Here is a 21,272-nt window from a genome sequence, read left to right as displayed (position 1 = left end):
CATTCAATAGTTTGTTATCAGCAATGTCCCCTCCCAGGGAGGAGTGAATGTGGTCACTCAGAGAGAGAGATAAAGCAAACTGCCCACTTGACAAAGGTGATCTGCCATACAGATGGGAATGGAAAACATCTTGCATTGCAATCTTCAACAGGGACCCACCCCTGGCTCATGCTGGGGCCACCAGGTGATCCCAGGCAGCCTCTGGAGCAGGGGGACAGTCCAGGGGAGCTCTGCATGGCACCATGAGGCTCCTGGCTGGCTTGGTGTGCTGGCAGAGGCCGTGCTGCAGACGAGATCTGTGCCTGTGTCATTGTTTTACAGCAGAGGGCTGAGTGTCCACTGCACGGTGATGCAATGTATTTGTGGAGACCTTGGGGCCGTGTTTCTTTCTTTCCCAGAGCATGGCAAAGGTCAGCACTGCCAAAGCCACGGGGGCAGTAGGTGGGAATGGCAGCCAGGTTAACATGGGGCACTGCAGAGCAGTGCGAAGCTTCTGGATCCAAGTGGCCCTTCCAGAAAAGGACTTGAGGAAATGGAAATATCTCACCAGACCAAAGAACTGCGCAAGTTGGGTGGCAGGCTTGCTTGAGTGTTCAGGCCAAATTATTTTCTCTTGGTAATCAGATAGCATTCAATTAAAACAAAAAAAAAAAAAAAAGAGAGAGAGAGAACTAGGCTGACCTTAAACAATGTTTGTTCTTTAAAAGAAAGTCAATATTCTTTTTCCAAGTTAATGAAAGTAATTAACAGTGATTGATGACACATGTACTTAGCTATTTTATGCTGGGAGACCAGATGGGTTATGCACAGCTAGTGACCAGTAATTCTGATTCTTTGTCAGAAGGAACAAGAAGTTCAGATGTGGCTGGAACAGCTCAAGTATGTGAAGAGAAAAGGTAAATGTTTTTCTCTCTGCCTTTGGCTCCCTGAGGAGCTGAAAAACAACCCCAGTAAAGAATTGCTTTCAGCCAGTGAGGTAAGCTCCCTATCTGCTGGCCACACAGCCTCTTCCTGCCACTGAAAATGTTGTTGGGGGGATTCTGGTTAAAAATAATGTGGAATTATGGAATTACAGAAGGGTTTGGGTCAGAAGGGACCTGAAAGACCATCTAGTTCCACTCCCCTGCCACAGGCAGGGCTGCCCTTCACTGGTTCAGGTTCCAACCTGGCCTCAAATATTCCATTTTTAATCACTTCTCAGTCAGGCATGTGAAAGGAGTTTTGGTTTTTCTGCTCCTGAGTAGTGTGTGTGCAGTGAGGGTGATCTGCAGGCAGGAATGAAGACACAGGATAAACTCCCAGTCTGCATTCACCTTCTGTCGAGCACTACTTCCAGCTATCTGATTTGGACTCCTTCAAACGTGGAAACAGTAGGACGAGGGAAAGACATGCAATTGGGAGAGAAGAGGGCCTCAGCAAAAGCCAAGGCAGGAGGTTTTTATAGGTGGCTGTGCCCAATTGGTGCTGCCTCCTGCGAGGCTCCGGTAGCAGCTGGAACAGGCTCCCGAGGCAGACTTTTATCCTTTCTCCCTCCCACGCGGATCCATCTGTGAGACTGCTTGTTCTTGCTGCTCTTGCTGAGAAACTGGATTGAGCTCAGAAGCATCCTGCTCCTTCAGACCCTCTGCCAGAGTCTCGCTAGTCAAGGAGGGCTCTGTATTCCTGCACATTCGCACAGTCCCAGGTTTCAAGCGGGCGGTTCTGAATCTGCAGCTCGTCCTGCTCCACTCCAAAAAAATAATTTCCAAGCTGTTGGTCACTTTAACCTGGGGTGAGCGCGAGGTGGTATTTCCAGATTTGCTCAGGATTTTTTGTTCAGAGTTTTGGATGATGCTTGGGAGGGTTTAGGTTCACTCCTCATGCACTTGGTTGTTCCCAAAGTGGTTTTGCTTCTCTGTGTGTTTGGGATACCTACAGTGGTTCCAATATCAATTCTTGTCGAGGTCTAAAAACTGCTGAGAGATCTTCCCAGGGGTATTACTGTGAAATCTGTGGAAGCAGAAATTGTGTGGATACTCCTGTGTGTTTCCAGCAAGGAAGGAGAAAGGGCGGTTGGGTGGTTTTGGGTGTCCACCAGATTATTTTTCTTTCTAGGCTGTGGAGGCACCTTTGGTTTTCAGAGCAGCTGTAAGTGCTGGTCAGGGTGGTGATTTGCAAAAGTGTCTGTGCAAGGTACCACGAGGGATTTCCTCAGTTTGGTGAGGAAAATACTGCTAGGGCCACACTCAATAATGTCAATTTCCTGTTAATTTAACATAGAAATGGGCAAAGGGTGTTTTCACTTTCACCAAGATACCATGTTTTCAGTTTGGGCTGGTGTCTCAGTGCTCGGACTTCCACCAGAGATCAGTCTGAGCACCTGACTTTGAGACACAACAGAAAAGAGCTTGGAAAAAGCAGCTTTACTCAGGGAATCTGTGTGATTCCCTGGAAATCAGCTGTGGAGCGTTCCGTGACTATGAGAAGCAGAAGGCTGGGAAATTGTAGAAAACATTTTCCTCAATGATTTTTGTAGACAATTTCTGTTACATGTAATTAGATTAATTATTTCCACCTAGGTTTTCCACCCTTCCATAGCTGTGGATTAGTTCCATGTTAATAAAGCAGCTCATAATTAGTTAATAAGTTAATAGTGTGGCTGTTCATTTTGTTTCTGACGGTGACTTCAGTGCAGGTGTAGCACTGCTTATATTGCAGGGACTTGTTTGGGGAATAGTGGCAGGATTGCTGGTGGAATAGTGGCAGGATTGCTGGTGGAATAGTGGCAGGATTGCTCCCAGGGGCTGTCCAGGAAGGCACTGCAGCTCCTGGGTGAACTGGGGAAGTTGGTTAGTCCTGGAATTTGACACACACACACAAAAATTGAACATGTAGGACCAACATGCCCAGAGATGGGATCCCTGCTGGTGTCACCACACAGAACCTGTCAGGAGGCCACAGTGTTTGGTGTGAGCAGCAGATTTTCCCCGTGTGTGTGAGCTGGAGAGTGGAAGTTCCAGGGAGAGGCAGAAGCACAGTGTTAGTTCAGCTCTGGGCTGTCATGTGAGAGCCTCTTGTGATGGCTGGCTGGGAAAAGCCAGCATTTGCTAAACAAATGCACTGGGGCTGATTCCTTGAAGTGTTCCTGAGCTGCTCTGGGTGTTTGAATCACCGTGCTGAGCTTTTGATCTCACATGCAGGCACCTCTGCTGTGCTGCTGCTGCTGCTGCTGCTGCTGCTGCTGCAGGGAAACCATGTGTTTGGCCAGGATGGGATGTCCGGGCAGAGAGGGCTGGACTGGTCAGTCTGGATCCTCCTTGCCGGGGCATGCTTGTACCTGGTGTTCCCTTGGAGAGGAGCTCTTGGTAACAGCTCCTCTCGGCTGGGTTTCCTGTTTAAAAATTGTCATTTCCACAGCTCTAACTTCAGTGAAGGCTTCAGTGCTCTCGCACTGCTTGTGCTCCCTGTCCCCCTTCCATGAAGATTCCTGAGTTTTGTGTCAACACTTCCACTTGCCAGTATTTCCCTTCACTTACTGGGTGCAGGTGTGGAAACTGGAAAGAATCTTGATATGTGATATCAGTGCAATATAGGAAGTTCTACCGAGCAAAAATTACACTTGGGAGATGGGGCTGTCGCGTCTGTGTGGGACAGTGCAGGGCTGAGTTGGTTTGGTGACTCGAGGTTGGTGTTAAAATGAGATTTGAGCACCAGATTTTAAGGGACATTTTAGGATTTTAAGGTTTTTTAAGGTCTTTAAAAGTTCCTTGTTGCCACGTTCTCCAGCAGCCTCCAAGAGGATGTACTTTGGGAGGCCTTTCACAACAGGACATGCCCATGGTGACACTTCTTGTCTCGTGGGTGTCCTGGCCCCGTGCACTTGCTGTTTGTCATCTTCCATAACAAATTTGTCCATTTGCTTTTAGAATTCAGGAAAACTTTTGGTTTTTCCAGCACCTTGAGTCAGTTTCTCAGTGCAGCTAAGGAGGAGCAGGTAAATGCAGAGAGCACACGTCAAATTGTGCTTTTTCCAAATTGTGGACCCTTTCCTTCCTCCTGGGTCAACTCAGCTTCTCACCCAGCAAAAGCAGGGGAAAAAGTTCTACCTCTGACAGAAATAGATGGAAAGCTGAATGATCAGTGATTTGTCTGTGTTAATCATGATTCTACATCACTGTGATATCTTTAAGTCACCTCTATCTGGGCTGCAGGTTTATTATAATCTGCTTCACCTGCATGAGCAATTTGTACCACACCTCTGATGGTTTTCTTGCCCTTTTGAAACTCTTACACTGCTACTTGGAAAAGGAAGGGGAATGTCCAGATCTGCACAAAATCCACGTGGTTTTGGAGGAACTGGGCTAACACAGCACCAAATTCGCTTCTTTATTTTTGATTTTCATTATTCCATGGTAATCCAGTTGCTTTTCTGACAGTGGATTTTACAGTGTCACCTGCTTATTCTCACAGTGTATGTTTAGAGAGAAAACTGCTTAGAGACTCGAGACTCTTTGAGGACGGTGTCTGATGGTATTTGAAGTTTGCAAATACATTTCCTAGAAGAGGTGGGAAAACAGCACTTGTGGGCAGTGCTTGTGCAAGCTGCTCTCCTGGGGCAGATGCAGCGCAGCTGTATTCTGCTGGAGAAGCAGGGGTTGAGGGGATGTTGTCCTGGGTGTCCTGGGGACTGCTGCCACTCCTTTTGTCACCTTGCAAAGTGGTGGCTGGGAGATGGAGGTCCCTGGAGGGGAGGTGAGCTCAGGAGGCTGTTCCACACTGGCTCTGCTCTGAATGAAGCAGCCTGGCCTGGTGGAAGGTGTCCCTGCCCATGCCAGGGGTTGGGAGTGAGCTGGGCTTGGAGGTCCCTTCCAGCCCAAGCCGTTCCATCTCCCCGTATAAAGACACAGCAAATCTCCCTGTGGTCACAGTGAATTGTTTCCAGGCACTTCTGAGCCTCTTCCTTCCCTGCTCTTTCCATGTGTGGATCCTGCATTGGCAGTATTTTATAAACAAACCCTGGGAAGCAAAGGCAGCTTTCCCCCGCTCTGGTTAAAGTGCAGGATCTGTTGTCAAAGGAGAGCTTGAATCGATCGAGCTCTGAGAGAGGCTGTGCCTCCCTTCAGCTCGGTGTGTTTGTGTAAACCAAGGGCTGTTTGCCTCTAAACCCAGCCAGGAAGGTAATTTTGGGGGAAAAAAATAACAATCTCGTTGGAATTGATCTGTGCCAGGCAGGAGGATCGACGGTGACGCCTTTTTGAAGGGAGTGGTGGTGGTGCTTCCATGGGTGCAGCACCCATGGTGGTGGGTGTGGAGCTTTTGGAGAGCAAACCCCAGGGTGCTGGGTGCTGCTGGAGCAGAGGCAGGATGTGGAATGCCTTTGTTCCACCGAGGGATGCTGGCAGCAGTGCTGCTGTGTCAGAGAGAGCCGGGCACCAGAGCTCCTGGTCCCCAGTAACCCGGCTGACTCAGCCTGCAAGCCCAGCCCCAGGCCAAGATTCTTATCAGGGCTGGAGAGCAGTGAAAGCTCTGAAAAATGGAGCTCTGTAAATAAAGTCCTGTGGTGGCTGTCATTAGTGGTTGCTGCACATCTGGACTTGTGATGGCACAGAGGCACATCTGGAAGGGGCTGGGAGGAGGAAGGTGAATGTTCATGTTGCCACAGCATCACAGAACCATAAGGGCTTGGAAGGGACCTTAGAGATCACCTTGTTCCACCCCCTGCACCTTCCACTATCCCAGGCTGCTCCAGCCAGGTCTTGAGCAGTGCCAGCATCCACAAGCTCCCTGGGCAACCTGTGCCAGTGTCTCACCACCCTCACAGTAAAACATTCTTCCAAATACCTAAACTCCCACTCTTTCCAGTGTGAACCCATTTTTCCTTGTGCCCTCACTGCAGTTCCTGGTGCAGAGTCCCTCTTCAGCTTCCTCAGAGCCCCTTCAGACGATGGAATGTTGCTTTGAGGTAACCAACCACGCAACCTGCTCTTCTCCAGGCAGGACAGCCCCAGCTTTCTCTGTAGGGGAGCTGCTCCAGGCCTTCTGTCAACAAATCAGTCTTGGGGCAGAACTGTAAAAAAAATAAAAGGAAAAAAGCTTTCTGTTGGGGTAAGAGAAGATCTGGAATGACTTTAAACCCAGGAAAGATGCCTTGCCAGGCTTGGTGGTTTGCTGAGGCTCCCAAGCAGGTAGAAATGAGGTGCTTTGCCCCTCAGTCTGTCCTGCAGGAACAGAGGCTTGTTTGGGGCTGTGACAAGGAGGTGACAGCACTCTCAGACCATGGCCACCCTTTGATCCAGGGATATTTTGATGGTACAGCTGCTGATGCACCAACCCCCGTGGTTTTAGGGAGCCTGTGCTCTCAGGTGTGCCCTGCTAGAAGCAGGCTGAAACAAACAGGCATTAAATGGCTCCTTGTGCTCATGAGATTTTTAAACATCCAGCAGTGACCAGACTCTGAAAATTCTCCTGCAAGGCAGGAAGCTTGATGATGCCTGTGCTGGTTAAATGCTGTTTGCCAAACCAGTTCTGCTGGTGCCACCCCTGCCCTGTCCGTGGCCGCTCTCCCGGGCCCTTCCTTTGCTCAGTGCCCAGGGATGTGCCAGCCCTGGCACGGTCCCTGTGGCCCTGCCAGCCCTGGCACTGTCCCTGTGGCCCTGCCAGCCCTGGCACTGTCCCTGTGGCCCTGCTTGCTGTCTGCCAGGCCAGTTCCCCTGGCCAGCAGGTGATCCTGGGGCTCACGGCACGCTCTGCCTGGCTGTGCCCATCTCCGCTGCTGCCGGAGCCTGAGGCGCACCCCAAAATTCCAGCTCAGAACCTTTTGGTGCACCCTAAAATGCAGCAGGGAGCTTTGCTGCGCCCCAGGGGTGCCTCCTGTGTGTGGGGTGGCAGTGGCAGATGGCCCTGAGCCAGTCTCTGCCCGTGCCTCTGGAATGATGCTCGGCGTGGACTCGCTGTTCCTCGGGACAGAGGTGATCGCCCTTGTCCTGGCAGGCACTGGAGCACAAGTTAAACAAACTCGGGTTTGTTTTTCTTTTTAATCTTTTTTTTTTTTTTTTCCTAAACGAGATAATTTGCTTGGAAAAGCCTCTAGATGTCCCAATACCCGAGGCACAGGGAGAGACAGTGTTTCACTCCTTTTAATTTAAGGGGTGTTTTCTTTGAGATGGTGGCAAAAGGACAAATTTACAGAATTTTTGCAGGTGGAGGCCTGGCATTGGTCTGCATGGAGATCAGTGCAAGGGCCACCTGAAAATTAAACTTTTGGGGCAGGTAATTTAAGACAGGACTGCTGTGTCCTGGAGAGAATTATGGAATCACAGAGTGATTGGAAGGGACCTTACAACCAACAGCCCATCTCATTCCACCCCCTGCCATGGGCAGGGACACCTCCCACTGTCCCAGGCTGCTCCGAACCCCTGGCCTTGAACTCTTCCAGGGATGGGGCAAAAGTAGGAATGGATTAAACTGATGATGCTGTAGAATGGTTTTGGTGCTATTCATTCAGTCCAGTTTCTTTGGGAAACTTTCACTGTTCATTCTTGTGCTGGGAAAATGAGGACAGGGAGATCTGGTAACTCCACTCCAAATCCTTCGTGTCTACAGCTGAGATGGCTTATGCTCCAGCAGTACCTGCTGGTTTTAATGAAAATAAATTATGTTAGTATCTTGCTAATGCCTGGTCTAAGCTGACCCAGCTCTGTTTAACAGGATGTGCTGATTAATGGGACTGGAACATCTTGAACATTGGGGATGGCAGAGACCTGCAGGGATTGGAAATGACATTTAAGTGATTTTCTCTCGGGTTTGACGCGTAACATGGAACGCGTTCCAGGTCTCTAAGAATGCAAGATGGGCAGAGAGGAACTTGGAGAGTGGTGATGCTGAGACACTTGGGCTGCAGAGAAACAGCCAATTAAAGGGGGTTTTTAATGAAGCACAGCAAGGAAGGCACTGTGTTCAGCAGGCATTTTCCTGCACATCAGGGAAGTAACTTTAGAAAGCCCATCCCGAGCCACTGTGTCGGTGCTGAAAGTCTCAGACCTGGTTTTGCTTCTTGGAAAGGAACTCTCAGATGTGAGCATGCTAGGAGCTCTTCCAGGAACAACCAGCAGTGCCTGGAATGCCGTGGCACGGAGGCCAGAGGGTCCTTGTGCAAGGCAGCAGCAGTCCCCATGGCAGCTCCCATGGCAGCACCCCACCCAGCAGTGCTGCAGGGCACCACTCCTTGGGAGCTGCTGCCAGGGCAGTTTGGGGTGAGCAGAGTCAGCTGGATGCGTGGGGAAGGGCTGGAGCTGGCTGCTGCCAGCAGGGTGACCTCACCCCAGTGCTGGGAGATGCCTGGCCGGGCAGGAGGAGCTCCCCTGGGCACCCAGGAGGGCTGGGCTGCTGGTTTCGTGGTGTTTTATGGTGTAAAGAAGGGAAGTCACCTGTGGCAGTGGGATGCTCTGCGTGGAGGGCACAGCTGGGTTCAGTGTGGGTCAGGGTGTTGGCTGGGAGCTCGTGCAGTGGCACAGCACAGTCCCTGGGACGGCCTGTCTGTAAAACTGGGATGCTCAGGAACCCCAGAATGGTTTGGGTGACGGGAACCTCAAAGCCCATCCCATTCCACCCCTGCCATGGGCAGGGACACCTCCCACTATCCCAGGTTTCTCCAAGGCCGGTGCAACCAACCTGGCCTTGGACACTTGCAAGGATGAGAAATACTGGATGTCACTTGGTATAGTGCCAAAACCCCCCTGACTCCCCCCAAAACTGAACTTGAGCGAGATCCTTTGGTCTAAGGGTGGCTGGTTAGGTCAGCATGGGCCTCAGGGGGGTTTCTCCAAACCAGGGCATCTCCTGCTTCTGTATTTCCGTATTTTGGGGGGTTGGGGCCAGGGGTTGCTGACCCTGTGGGTGATTTCCCCTCTGTTCTCTCTCCCTCCCTCTGCTACACAGCTTCCAAATAATTGGGAATGGTGGATTTTTTCCCCCCTGGGACAGTATGGAGCTGCTTCTTAGTAATCTTCTGGAGGCTTGGCTAGAGTGGGAGTGGAATTGATTGTGTGTGGGTTTTTTTTCCTTCCTGCTCCAAGACCACTTCTTGGCACTGAGGAATTTTTCTTTAGACTTCTTTGGGGAACAGATGCGTGAAGTACAGTTACCACTCATACATATGGCTTTTAAAATATGGAAGCTGTTGGACTGAAGTGGCTTCATATGGTGCTGTTGGAGGATGAGAATTAACATGGAATTTTGGGTTTCTGAGACGTGAATGTGTCGTTGGAAAGTTGTTTAATTGTTTTTTTTTTTTTAAATAATGTTAAGTATTAATTTGCATCTTTATGGTTATTAATCAAAGTAACGTTTACAACTCTGAAAATGACTCTCTCTGCAGCCCTTAATGCCTAAAATAGCATTGTAGTTTAATCTCAGGGATAAATAGGTTATATAATGTACAATTTAAATGGCTGTTAATCTTCATTTGCTAACGCAGACATCTTTTTCTTTAATTGCAGGTTCCCATTTTAAAAGCTATTGGAAGACACTCTGCCACCCTCTTGGATTACTTCCCATACGACTCAGCATGTCACTGTGCCCTGGATTTTACAAGGTGGCCATGATTTAATCCCCACTTCCCACTCCTATGTATTGGTGAAGCACTGGAGCTCTTTTGAGCTGCTGCTACTCCCGTGGCAGCTGATCTGTCTGCAATCCCTTCTCCCAAGGACTAGACATTGCCAGCAATGAGCTCCCAAAGCCATCCAGGTAAGGGCAAGGCCACTTGGAGTCCCAGCAGCGACCCCAAAACACAGTTTGGTGCATGAACACACCTTTTAATTGTGCTGGAATGCTCATCCAGGCCCCCTCCCTCCCTTTCCTGCTCCATCTGATACCTGGTGTGAAGGTGCAAAGTGCTGTTGGTGTTACCAAGAGTCACAAGGGAAGTTTTACTGTTTCAGACTTCTGATTGTTGTAAAATTTGGGTTTCTAATGGTTGCATCAGTGAAAATAGGTATTTTCTGAGTCATTAACCAGATATTTAATTTGTTAAATCCCTGCTGATGAGCCCTAATGATATGGAGTGTACTTCCAAGGGATGGGCATGGTTCTGCTGCTGCCTTTATTGATATTTAAGAAACCTGTTGGACTTTTTAACAGGAAGGAATAGTTTTGCTGGAACAAAAGTCAATTGATCCACCTCAATGCTGTCTGGGGGATTATCCCTAATGTGTCTTGTAAATTGAGGCATGATTCATCACTACCAAATTGTGCATTTCTGTCTGTCGGGAGGATCTGTAGCTGCTCAGTTACCTGCTTTCCAGCTTAAAGGTGCCTCACACATTTGTTTTTTGGGGAGTCTGGGGCAACTTTTGTGTTAGTTAGAGCTTTGTGAGAGGAATTTTAATTGTGCTTGGGCTGTGTCAGTTTATGGTACAGAACTGGCTGCTGGGAAGCAAATAATCCAACAACAGCAAGGCACGTGGAAGGACTTATTTCACTCTGCCTCTGAGAGATTACTCTGTGACTTCAGTTTAATCAGGTTGAGGTTAACAATTAAGGCTGAAGCGCTAAAAGCCACAGAACAGCCCCAAAGATTTAAGGGGGAAGAAATCCTGCAATAAATAGGGGTGCTGGAGTCTACAGGCAGCCGGAGGAGATCTGTGCTTCTCCTCCCAACTGAAATGAGTTTATGAGTCTCTAAAATCATCAGAATGATCAAAAAGACAAAAAACAAACCTGGCCTCTGCTTCCATATTATAGCAGTGTTAGATGATGAAATTTGTTGGTACTCTGAGGAGTTGAGAAATGTGTGTTTGTATGAATGCAGGTGTTTACTGGAGACACAAATGCAGAGTGATGTTTTTCAGGAGCTCTGTTCTTCAGATAACAGATAATTGCTGTTTCAGTGTTTCCATGAGTCAGGAGGGAGGCTGGGCAGCTGTGGCTGCCTGCTTTTCTCTCCTCGTGGTGGTGGGACACCTTAAACACCCACCTGCAGTGCAAGCCCAGCCATGGGTGTTCCTTGGCTCCTCAAGGAGCTGCTGTCCCGAGCTTTGGGAAGTGCTGATGTCCTTCCTGGTTGGGCTCTTGCCAGTGGAAGCCTGGTGCTGGTTTGCCTTGCTTCCTTCCATAATCCATCACTGAACACTTGTTTCTCATGCCCCTTTCTGCTGCTTTGGCTCAGCGTTCCTGTAGATCCAAAAATCAGCTTGAGCTTTGTTTCTCTAAGGACCCTTTCTAGAATGGTGCTGGGAAGGGTGGTGTGATCAAAAGCCAGGGTGCTGCAGCTGGGCAGGATGCTGCTGGATACCCACCTTGTGCCCTTCCTGGGTGCTGGCTTCTTACTCTGGTTGTACTTCCAAGGGTTGGGTTGGAATTCTGCGGTGTTTTGTGGCGGCTTTTCACCCCTGGTGTTCTTGCTGCTCGTTTCTCTTTCAAAAGTCAGTTGTATAATAAGGAGCAGAAATATTTCTCAAGCCTTGCCAAAGATGACATCTGGACTTCTCATGTCAGTTATCATAGCCATGTTGATTATACAGCTACAGGTAATTATTCCTAATGATGGGCATTGTTTAAGGGAAGGCTCTGGCTTAACTCAAGAGCCCATTAAGCCTTGCTTCAGTGGGTTCAAGCTTTCTTCTCTAATCTTCTCCAAGGCCAGCACTAATGGGATGTTTTAGGAGCTGTGCCATGAAATTGTTGCGGCATAGATGAATGGAAGTGGTTTGGGTTGGGGTTTTTTTTCTGTGCTTTGTTTTGATTTTTTTTCATTTCGCACTGCAAAGCTTTTGTGAGAAGTGTTGGGCACTGAGAGCTTCTCGCCGAACAAGGTGGAAAAATAGGGAGAAGATTTCACCTGGCTAAGAAAAGTGTGACTCCTTCCCCCACCACTGCCTCTTCTTTTGTTGTGTTTTGGGCTGAGATTCTGCAGGGAATAAGAAATAGCTTTTGGAGAAGAGGAAGAAGAATACCCAGGTGGGAGAAAACTTCCTGGGAGGCATCACGTGGCCTTTGGCTTTTGGCAGAGGAGTCGCCGCCTCTTCCAGCGCTGGAACAAAGCTGGAAAAAAAGACGCTGGGATTGTGCTGCAGAAGGCTCAAGTTGCTGCGAAGTATAATTAAGACAATTAGGCTAATTAAGATAACATTTAGGATTATGACAAAGCTTGGGGGGGCGGGGGAAAGCATGTTTAGTTTCACTCCTTAACCTGTTCGCGTTGGCCACAATTTAGACTTGCCTTACATAACCCGCGGTGCTCACCTTACCCACGCTGACTGGGTTGGGAGTAGGTGTGGGGTGTTTTTATAGGGTTTTTAAAATGTTTTAGGGTTTTTCCCCCCTCTCTTATTTACCTTAAATGATTCCTTGCAGTTGCCTTCTACCTCCCCCCTTAATTTTCAGTGGCTTGAGTTTCACTATCGTTCTCTTCTTTAATCAGTAAAGATTGTTCTGCTGATACTAGTTATACATAAAGATTAGTTTTAAAAAACCAAAACACTTAAAGTTAATCACTCAACTGATTTGTATTTGTTTAAAGTTCACTTTCCTTTGTAAAAGCTGAAAATCTCCATGTTCAATGAAGCATTTTGTTTATGAAATGTTATCCTGCAGGAATTAACCAGTCTGAATGCAAATGCTCCATCCTTTCTTCAGAGCCACTCTTGCAGAGATGCAAATTTCAGCTACATTTTGCAGTGCTGAATGTTTGATAATTAGGAATATTGAAGTTTTGAGAATGAGCTGCCTGGCTGATAGGGCACAATCTGCAGCAGGGATCATTAGGGCTGAGAGGAGCTCCCTGAGGAAGCAGAGAGCTCCGGGATCACATGGCACCGGGAGAACGAGTTGGGGAGTCACGTACTGCGATTTGCTGGGCTGATAAGGACTTCTGCACGGGCCTTTATCTGCAGCCAGCCACTCTGCTGCCCTGCTCCACAGCTCAGTGAGGCGTGGAAAGCCATTTCATGCAGCACACACACACAGGAGCTCTCCCCACGAGCATCTCCCAATGTTTTGCACGGCGCGATAAATATTTGATGCGTTCTCTTTTTAAAGATTAAGAAGTTTCTGTGGAGATGCATTTCAAGGCGGCTTTAAATGACACTGACCTACTTTTTGGCAGCAACGAGGCTGTCTGGGGAAGTTATCTGGGGGCAAAAGCATCATTTCAAATAAGCATAGGGACTGTGGGGGTGAGTTCCAGCCCTCCTCTAGCAGGGCTGGGTGCTTGGTGACTGTGGAAGAACACCTGGACCTGGTGTATGATGGAGCCATGGAATGGTTTGGGTGGGAAGGGGCTGTGAAGAAGCCCACTCCATCCATGGGCAGGGACACCTTCCACTATCCCAGGTTGCTCCAAGCCCCCTCCAGCCTGGCCTTGGACACTTCCAGAGAGCCCTGCTTCCCCTTACCAGGTGCTCTGGTTTTACTGGATTATTCTGGACTGGGAATTCAGAGGCTGTTCCCCTGAGCAGCCTGGTCCCCCAGTTTTGGGTGGGGGGACTTTGGGGTTGGCTGTGGGGTAAACTCAGCAACAAGCTCTGGTTAGAACAGCTGGAAACTCCAGCAGATGGAACTGGCCATGTCTCCATTCACTTTTCTTTCTCCAGCCCTCTACAGAACACCTTTTCCACCTCCATTCCTGTTCTTACCCATGTGGGAGCTGAGCCTGTCCTGGATTTCCTCTAGGAACGGTGTCATTTTGAGGTCCTTGAAAGTTTTAAGTCTGCTCCCACTAAACCTGTGAAGTTTTCACTTTCTGGAGCTTCAAATAGTTGGGACTTTCTGTGCAAGGTTTTGATTGTACCCTCAAAAGAGAAGAATAGTTTTGTGCTTCAACTTGGGGTTCAAGCTGAAGTTCCTGCTAGGTCAGTGTCCCTGCCAAGTACATTCCTCTCATTTGTGCTTTTTCTTTAAATGCAGTTCTTGCACTTAGGAATTCTTTAAAAGCCTGTTTCTAAAGTAAGTTTTTTAGCCTGTGATGTTTCCTGCAGTGCAAAGATGAGAAGCAGGTACTTGTGATGAGAGGCTGAGAACTCTGGATTATTTTGAATGAAGTACAGGTTAGGGGAAGGATATAAGAAAGGTTGTACCTTTAAAGTCAGGTGATTCTGTAATAATGTTTGAGATAGTCCGTGGGATCTTGTGTCCCACTTGGAAAGGAGACAGACCTTTTTCCATGAGGTTACTGCATTTTTGTTACTCACTTTTGGTCAAGCCCAGTTTGCCCTGTGTCTCATACTTTCCCAATTCAATCTGCTACCAGAAGAGTGGATAAACAATTGCAGTGAGGTTTCTTCTTTCAGTGTAGTGTTTAGTGTATCTTTTTCATCCCCTGACATCTGCAGAAACTGCCTTTACAGTCAGAGGATAGCTGGGAGTGAGTGAATGTGGAGTAGCAGGTGCCTGACTGGAGAATGAACAATTGTGGAATTGGTGATTCTCCCATCTTTCAGTAAAGCTTTGCCAGTCCCTTTCTCCTCATAGCTTGCCATGTACCAGGAATTTCCCCCTGCCCACTTTTATTTCTTTATTTTATTATTTCTATTTAGGCCATTAAGCAGGGAAGGCCTTGACACCTGCACTGTTTGAGCTGCCAGGTAGAGTGGTCACACCACTGAGAAATGGGGCGCACAATTTATTCTTCTGCTAAGAAAACAAAAATTAATCCATCAGCAGGTCTTTTAAAGATTTTGTTTCCATAACCAAAATCAAAAGTAGTGTTGTTTCATCAGTTACTGGGAAAATCTAAAGATGCAATGCCCTGCCTTGCTTTGAGGTGCTCAGTTCCCCCTGGGGATTGCTGTCACCCTTGGACTTGATGGACTCATTTCCTCAGGTGTGGGAGCAGGTTTTTAGCCTTTCAGAGGGATGAGGCTGATATTAAAATTCATACCTATTTAAAAGTGATTTCCATGTGGGGATAATCCCAGGTGGGCTTTTCTGAGACTCTCCTGTCTCAGCTGGAAGCCACCCCTGGTGACAGCAGTGCTTGTGGGAGTTCCCAGGAGCTCCTGAGTGTGTGTTTGGGGTTCAGTGGGGCACTGCTGGTCCTGCTTTGAACCCTGGCAGCACAGGCTTTGCCAGGGAATCTGCAGCCAGACTTAATCTTCTCCGTGTTTGTAGCTGCCCTGCTCCACTTTGATGTTGCAAGAAATGTTTTGGAAGCTGGAGTTGCCAAGAGTGAGGAGGTTCTGCCGGGGTCAGCCCAGGGAGACAGGAGCCTGACCACAGCTACCTGTGGATACCTGGGGAAAGGGGGGAAAGACAGGCAGGATTGTGACAACAGCCATTTAATACACCCTCTCAGCTTCTCTCTTGTGTGATGTGGATTTTTAGAGGGGCTGATGGAGTAAATTTTATTTTATTTGTTGTTTTGTTGTTTCTTGGGGTTTCTTTTCTGTCATTTTGGTTTTACCAAGGGCTGAACAATCCCAGCACTGAAAAACAACTTATTTTGCTGACTTACTGTGAAAGTGTTCACAGGGGTTCTTGGGTGAGGGAAGAGACGAGGATCTGACTCCATGTTTCAGAAGGCTTGATTTATTATTTTATGATATATATTACATTAAAACTATACTAAAAGAATAGAAGAAAGGATTTCATCAGAAGGCTAGCTAAGAATAGAATAGAAAAGAATGATAACAAAAGTTTATGGCTTGGTTCTGTCTGAGCTAGCTGGGCTGTGATTGGCTATTAATTACAAACATCTAACATGAGCTAATCAAAGATTTACCTGTTGCATTCCACAGCAGCAGATAATCAATGTTTACATTTTGTTCCTGAGGCTTCGCAGCTTCTCAGCTTCTCAGGAGGAAAGATCCTAAGGAAAGGATTTTCCATAAAAGATGTCCGTGACAGACTTCCCTGTGAACAGAGCAGAAGCAGAGTGCCTTTCCTCCAGGAGAAACTCCCCAGCAATGCAGAGCTGCTTGCAGTGGAGGGGATTGCTGGAAACCCCCTGTGCTCTGTGCGAGGGCTGGGATCAGCAGCGCGTCAGAGAAATCGCAGTCGAATTCAAAGAAACCACTTCTTGTTTTTTTGTTTAAAAAAAAAAAATAAAAAAAATCAATCCTGACCCTTTTGCTATTCTAGAAGCCCTTGTGCTGCCAAACCACATAAATAGCTTTATGGGGCAAATGGTGATGGGAGCTGTGAGCTGCCAGCCTTGGCCTCAGGTGCCTGTTTTGTGCTCCTGTGATCCCACCGGGATCAAACCACGGAGCGAGGGGCTGGGGGCTCTGTGTGCCCCCCGTGGGCTGTGCTGTGGATGCTGAGTTTCTCTGGCAGTGCTGCTGTCCCTGAACTCCCGTGTGGTGACTCTTGGTGTCACCCGGGGTCGGTGGCCCCGGATCAATGCGGGGCTCGGCCAACGGGAGCGGCCGGAGATGGGAAACGCGGCCCCGGCTGGGAGATCTGCTCAGAGATCTGAGGAGGGCAGCTGGATTCTTTGTCTGCTGCTGGAAAGGTGGTTTAGGCAGCTCTGATCAATTGACAATTCTTCAGGCAGGAAACCCTTAAAGCCTGGTGGTGATGTTAAAATAATCCATTGAGAATTGTATTTCGCTCTTCTGTTTCGGCATTCAAAACTTGCACTTTCTACTCAAGCGAGGCTTAACCCTCTCTGTTAACTGTGACCTTTATTTTATGCTGCCTATAAAGGGAAACAGTTTTAAACGTTTTTTTTTCACTCCTGATCTAGAAGATGCATGAGCTGCTCCTGTGGGAAGACATAAAAGCCTGAACTAGACCAACCCTCTCTTTTCTGGTCGTAAAATCATCCAAAACAGTAAAAAAGATCATACACCAAACTCCACAAGTCCATCCAAGTACTGAATCCTTGACGTCTGTCGCTTCAGGAAAAATCTCTGCAACTTCCCAGAACTTGCTTTATTCTAACTAAGTTGCCAGTGGTCTCACAGAACCTCTGCCAGGGGAAAGCATGTGATCCTCACAGCTTACCAAACCCAGGAGAAGGGCTCTGGCATCTCTTCCCTGCCAGCAGCAAGAATCTGATTGGCATTAGATGGCTTTTTCCCTTCCTTTTTTTCCTTTCCAGCAGGTGCAAGGCCTGTTCTGCAGGCTCGTAACTCTTGACAGGTTTATCGTGATGTCTTCTTGGCAGGTAGGGCTGATGCTATTCCTTCAGCCTGCATTAAAGATTCTTTTCTTTTTCATTTTTTCCCTTCAAAGTGGAGCTCTGTGCAGTAGCTCTTTCAAGGAGGTGATGGGACTGTTGCTCCTGGTTTCCTTCTTTTTTATCTTAACTGCAGCAGGTAGAGCCAACCTGAAGGGTCGCTACACCTTCACCACCTCCCCCAAATAAACTTGAGACAGGTTGATTTGAACAAACACATCACCAACTTGTGTTGACAGAGCTTTGGGAAAGCTCTGATTCGTTCCTCTCATGTATTTTCTCTTTCACAAGGAAAGTTATGCAGGCAGTTCTGCTCAGGCACTGCCCGATTCCCGAATCCTTCCAAGGAAGCTGCTCTGTGGAAGTTGCCCTTTTAATTTTTTTTTTTTCCCTTCCCTTTCCTCTCTTTTCAGCGCTGTTTGTCATGGGAGACCTCAGCCTGTTGTTTTTAGCAGCTCACCAAAGCGCTTAAGGAGAATTCCTCCTCCTCCACTGATTAATTTCTGGCGTGGAGCACAAAATAGCTCTTGCGTCAATAAATCGTCACAGCCCTCGCTTGTCTCTGTCAGCGTAAATACTCTTGGACTCCAGCGTGCCCCCAGGCAGGCCAGAGGTCCCAGCCTGCAGCTTGCAGGGTGGTCGAGTCCAAGGGTGCAGGGCTGGGCTGGCAGAGCTGCTGCAGTCGGTGCTGCCAGCCCCTTCACCCCCCACCCCTCCTTAGCTTCTGGAATTCTGCTCTAGTTATAAATATATATATTGTTCTGCAGCTTAGGACATCATGGGTTTGGGTGCATCTGTTTGATTTGCTGGGAAAGCAGGAGTGTGTTTGTGGCTGTGAGCAAGGCTCTGCTCAGTGACTCCCAGCCTTGTTTCATTGCTTCACCTCCCATCACTTGGGAGGCTCCTTCTCAAGCTGCTTGCTCAAACTTTTTTTTAATTTAATTTTTTTAATTTTATTTTTTTATTTTTTTATTTATTTTATTTTTTAATTTTATCTTTTTTTTTTTTACTGGTATTTCTGGTGTTTGCTTTTGTTGGAGAAAACGGTGGGATAGCAGTTGCACAAAAGAACGTGATGTTTTGGGAGCGATTGCCCAAATCATTGGGCAACAGGGACTTGATCTTTAGATGTTCCAGCCACCAGATGAAAGAGACTTTCTGCAAAGCCATTTGCTGGAACAGCTGTTGTGCAAACAGCGCTGCTGGAAATGGGGAGGGAGGTGAGAAACCTGGAAAGTGGGTCATCCTCCTGCACTAGGGAAGCTTGAGGGAGCTGCTGGAGAGGCTGGGACCATCCATTGGCAGCTTCAGAGTGGGGATGGAAACTGCTGGGTGTCTGCAGAGGTTTCTCCTTGGAGAATGTCCTGGTGGAACTGCTCTCTGGCCTTTCCTGGAGCACATTCCTCCTCCCGCTGCCCCCACAGCTGCCCTGCCTCTGAATGGAGCAGTTGAGCAGGCTTGAGAGTAAGAATGATGTAGGAGTGTTTCTAAAATTTAGATTTTTTTTTTTTCATTTGTTATTCTGTAATCTACATCCAAATACAAACACAAACTGCTGGTGGAGGGGTGGGGGGAAATTCCTCAATATCCCACCTGTGGATGAAAACTCTTGGCAGGTATTTTTGCCAGTTTTGAGAAATCAGCTGTAGCTGCTCTAAACCAAACTGTTCCATTATAAACTTCTGCAGGTATTCCTTCTGTCCTTTGAAAAACAACCCATTCTGTGCATGGCAATGGATCCACAGAAGGGGGGACTTGATGGGATTTGGGTTTGGAAGGGAGACCTTGATGGGATTTGGGTTTGGAAGAAATTCCAGAGGTGGAACACCTATTTTGGGGAGAACACTGTCTGCTCCAAGGTGACTTGCATTGCCAGAGAGGAGAGCATGGCTGGCTCTCAGCCTCATGTGGGGATTTGATAAACTCTGTATTTTCTAGGATTTCTCAACTTGTTCCCTTGGCCTTCCTCTCTGGAGCTGCAAACTAATATTCACAGAGAGATTTATGTGTTTTGGTCAAAATGCAGAATGTGTGCAAAAATAACCCTGCTGCGCTTTTCCCCCATAAGAGCTCGAGGTTTGAGCATGAAAATGCAGGTTTAAAAGCGTTTTCCTGATCAGTTTGTTTATTCCTTGGTCAGTGATGTGCAGGGTGGTGCTGAGGGAGCCACAAGGGGTTGAGGTTGCAGGAAAAGGCAACGGGGGTTCTGTCACTGGGACATGGGGTGGTTGTTGGTTCTGGGAGCTCTCTGGGATGCCCATCCCACATTGAGGAGTCTCTGAATTAATTCCTTTGTGCCTGAGGTAATTTTTCTTTTCTTGTAAAGCACTGAAGCAGGCTGCTCGGTGCAGTGGTGAAGTTGCCATCCTTGGAAGTGTTCAAAACACCACGTGGACTCTAAAATTAAATATTTCCTTCCTATTTCAGCTTGTGTTTCACAACTGGGGCTGCTTTCTTCAGGAGAGGCAGGCAGGAGAGTCCCTTCAGGAGCCACCAGTCCCCAGAGCTGGGTTCTGTATTTGCAGCAGCCCAGCTCTGCCCTGGGATGAGCCCTCCCTCCTGGGGAAGGTGAGCTGGGATAAAGGGGTCTGCGTGTGGTGTCTTGTTTGGGTTTTCAGGCTCCTGAAGCCAGAGGGCTCTGCAGAAGGAGCTTGTTTTTATGCAGAAATAATGATGGAGTATTTGGTTTAGGCACATAAACTTTTGTGGCTTGAGCAGGCAGAGGTATGATACACACTTGTGTTGGGAGATGAGTTTTGTCTCGCTGGAAACTCCTTTTTCCTCTTGCAAGAAACAACTGTGGGACTGTTTCCTTTGAACATCAGTGGGTTTTTCACCCCCCAAAATCTTCACCTGGTTTTATTTTGCAGTAAGAAGCAGTAGGTAGTGTTTAGGAACTGTTGTTGGTGAGATTGTATATGGCAAAAACACCGTCTCACCAACAGCTTTCAAAGATTTTGAAAAAGGCAGAATGCTCAGTATTTGCTCCTTTAATATTTTTGCTTACTGTTTCTCACCAAACCTGTGTTTCCATCATGTCTGTGAGCTTCACTGGCTTTGTCACATTTGCAAGTTGTTAATAACATCTTGGTTTGTTAATATATTCTCAGTATTGGCAAATTCTCTGTGATTTATCTGCTTAGATCTGCGTTATTTACCGTTCTGCCTCTTCCAAGTTAATGATTTCCCTGACTAAGGATACCTTTGTGCACAGGGAAAGATGCCGGGAGGAAAAATCCGCCTGGGATGTTTCTCCTCCCTCCTCCTTCTCCTCCCAAACTGGAACTAGTGGAGGCTGCTGGCCACTTGCACTGGTCATCTGCTGAGTCTTTTAATTGGAATGCTTCTGACTCGGAGCTTCCACATCTCCTGGCTCAGGCCTTGTGTGCAGGCAGAGCATTTGAGCTGTGCTGTCTCTGGTCCCCAAATTGTAATATCAGCTCAAGCCCTTCCTTAGATATTGGGACAATGAACTGAAGTGTGTGGGGCGTTTTACCCCTCAGCACTGGGGGGCTCACAAAGCGCTGCTGTGAGTGCAGGGTGACAAATGCTGCCACATCTAATGAGGGATCACTCTCAGCATCCCATGCCTTGCTGTGTGGCTTCTGCTGACCTCTGCCTGGTGCCCTTGGCCAGATGTTTTGTCTGGCAGCAGGGAAAGCTTGGTGCTGGTGGGAAGAGCTGAGAGGGCAGAGTGTGATGGGATGGGATGGGATGTGCTAGGTTTGGTGCCTGGCATGGCTGTGGCAGCTCTTCCATGGTTGCCAGGAGTGCCAAAAGCTCCGGGGCTCGCTGGGCGCATGTGGCTGTGGATGAATTGCCCTGTGCTCCAAACGAGTGGCTGTACACGGGGCAGGCACGTGGCACAGCAGCTCTGCTCTCAGCAGGTGAAGCTGCAGCAGGAAAACACCTCAGGCTCAGCAAGACACAATAGCAGAGTGCTGTGAGGCTGTGAGGGATGTGGGATCCGTGCTACCGGAGGCTCAGAGGCAAAAATAGCATCATTTATAATAGTACCGGGGAAGGCTCCTGCGCGACGCCTTTGCATTCTGCCAGCCTCTAGTGAATGGAGGAGTAGTTTGCTTACAGATGACAAGCAGGGATGAATAAGCACTTAAAATTTTTGGTGCTGGAGAAACAGCTTTTCCATCTTGGTCCCTGAGCTAGTCAGCCT

General features: G+C 48.0%; 1 protein-coding gene across 1 annotated transcript in view; it reads left to right on the top strand.

Moving 5' to 3' along the window:
• Window positions 1–21,272, top strand: part of HDAC4 (histone deacetylase 4) — a 178,613-nt gene that overhangs the window by 15,660 nt on the left and 141,681 nt on the right. Inside the window, exon 2 of the mRNA XM_059476527.1 lies at window positions 9,477–9,726. Coding sequence (XP_059332510.1) covers window positions 9,705–9,726 — 22 coding nt within the window. The 5' untranslated portion in view covers window positions 9,477–9,704. The remainder of the gene's footprint in view (window positions 1–9,476; window positions 9,727–21,272) is intronic.

The sequence above is a fragment of the Ammospiza nelsoni genome, chromosome 7 (assembly GCF_027579445.1).
Source record: "Ammospiza nelsoni isolate bAmmNel1 chromosome 7, bAmmNel1.pri, whole genome shotgun sequence".
NCBI lineage: Eukaryota > Metazoa > Chordata > Aves > Passeriformes > Passerellidae > Ammospiza > Ammospiza nelsoni.
The sequence above is the reverse complement of the archived record's forward strand: the minus strand, read 5'-3'. Positions and strand labels throughout refer to the sequence as shown.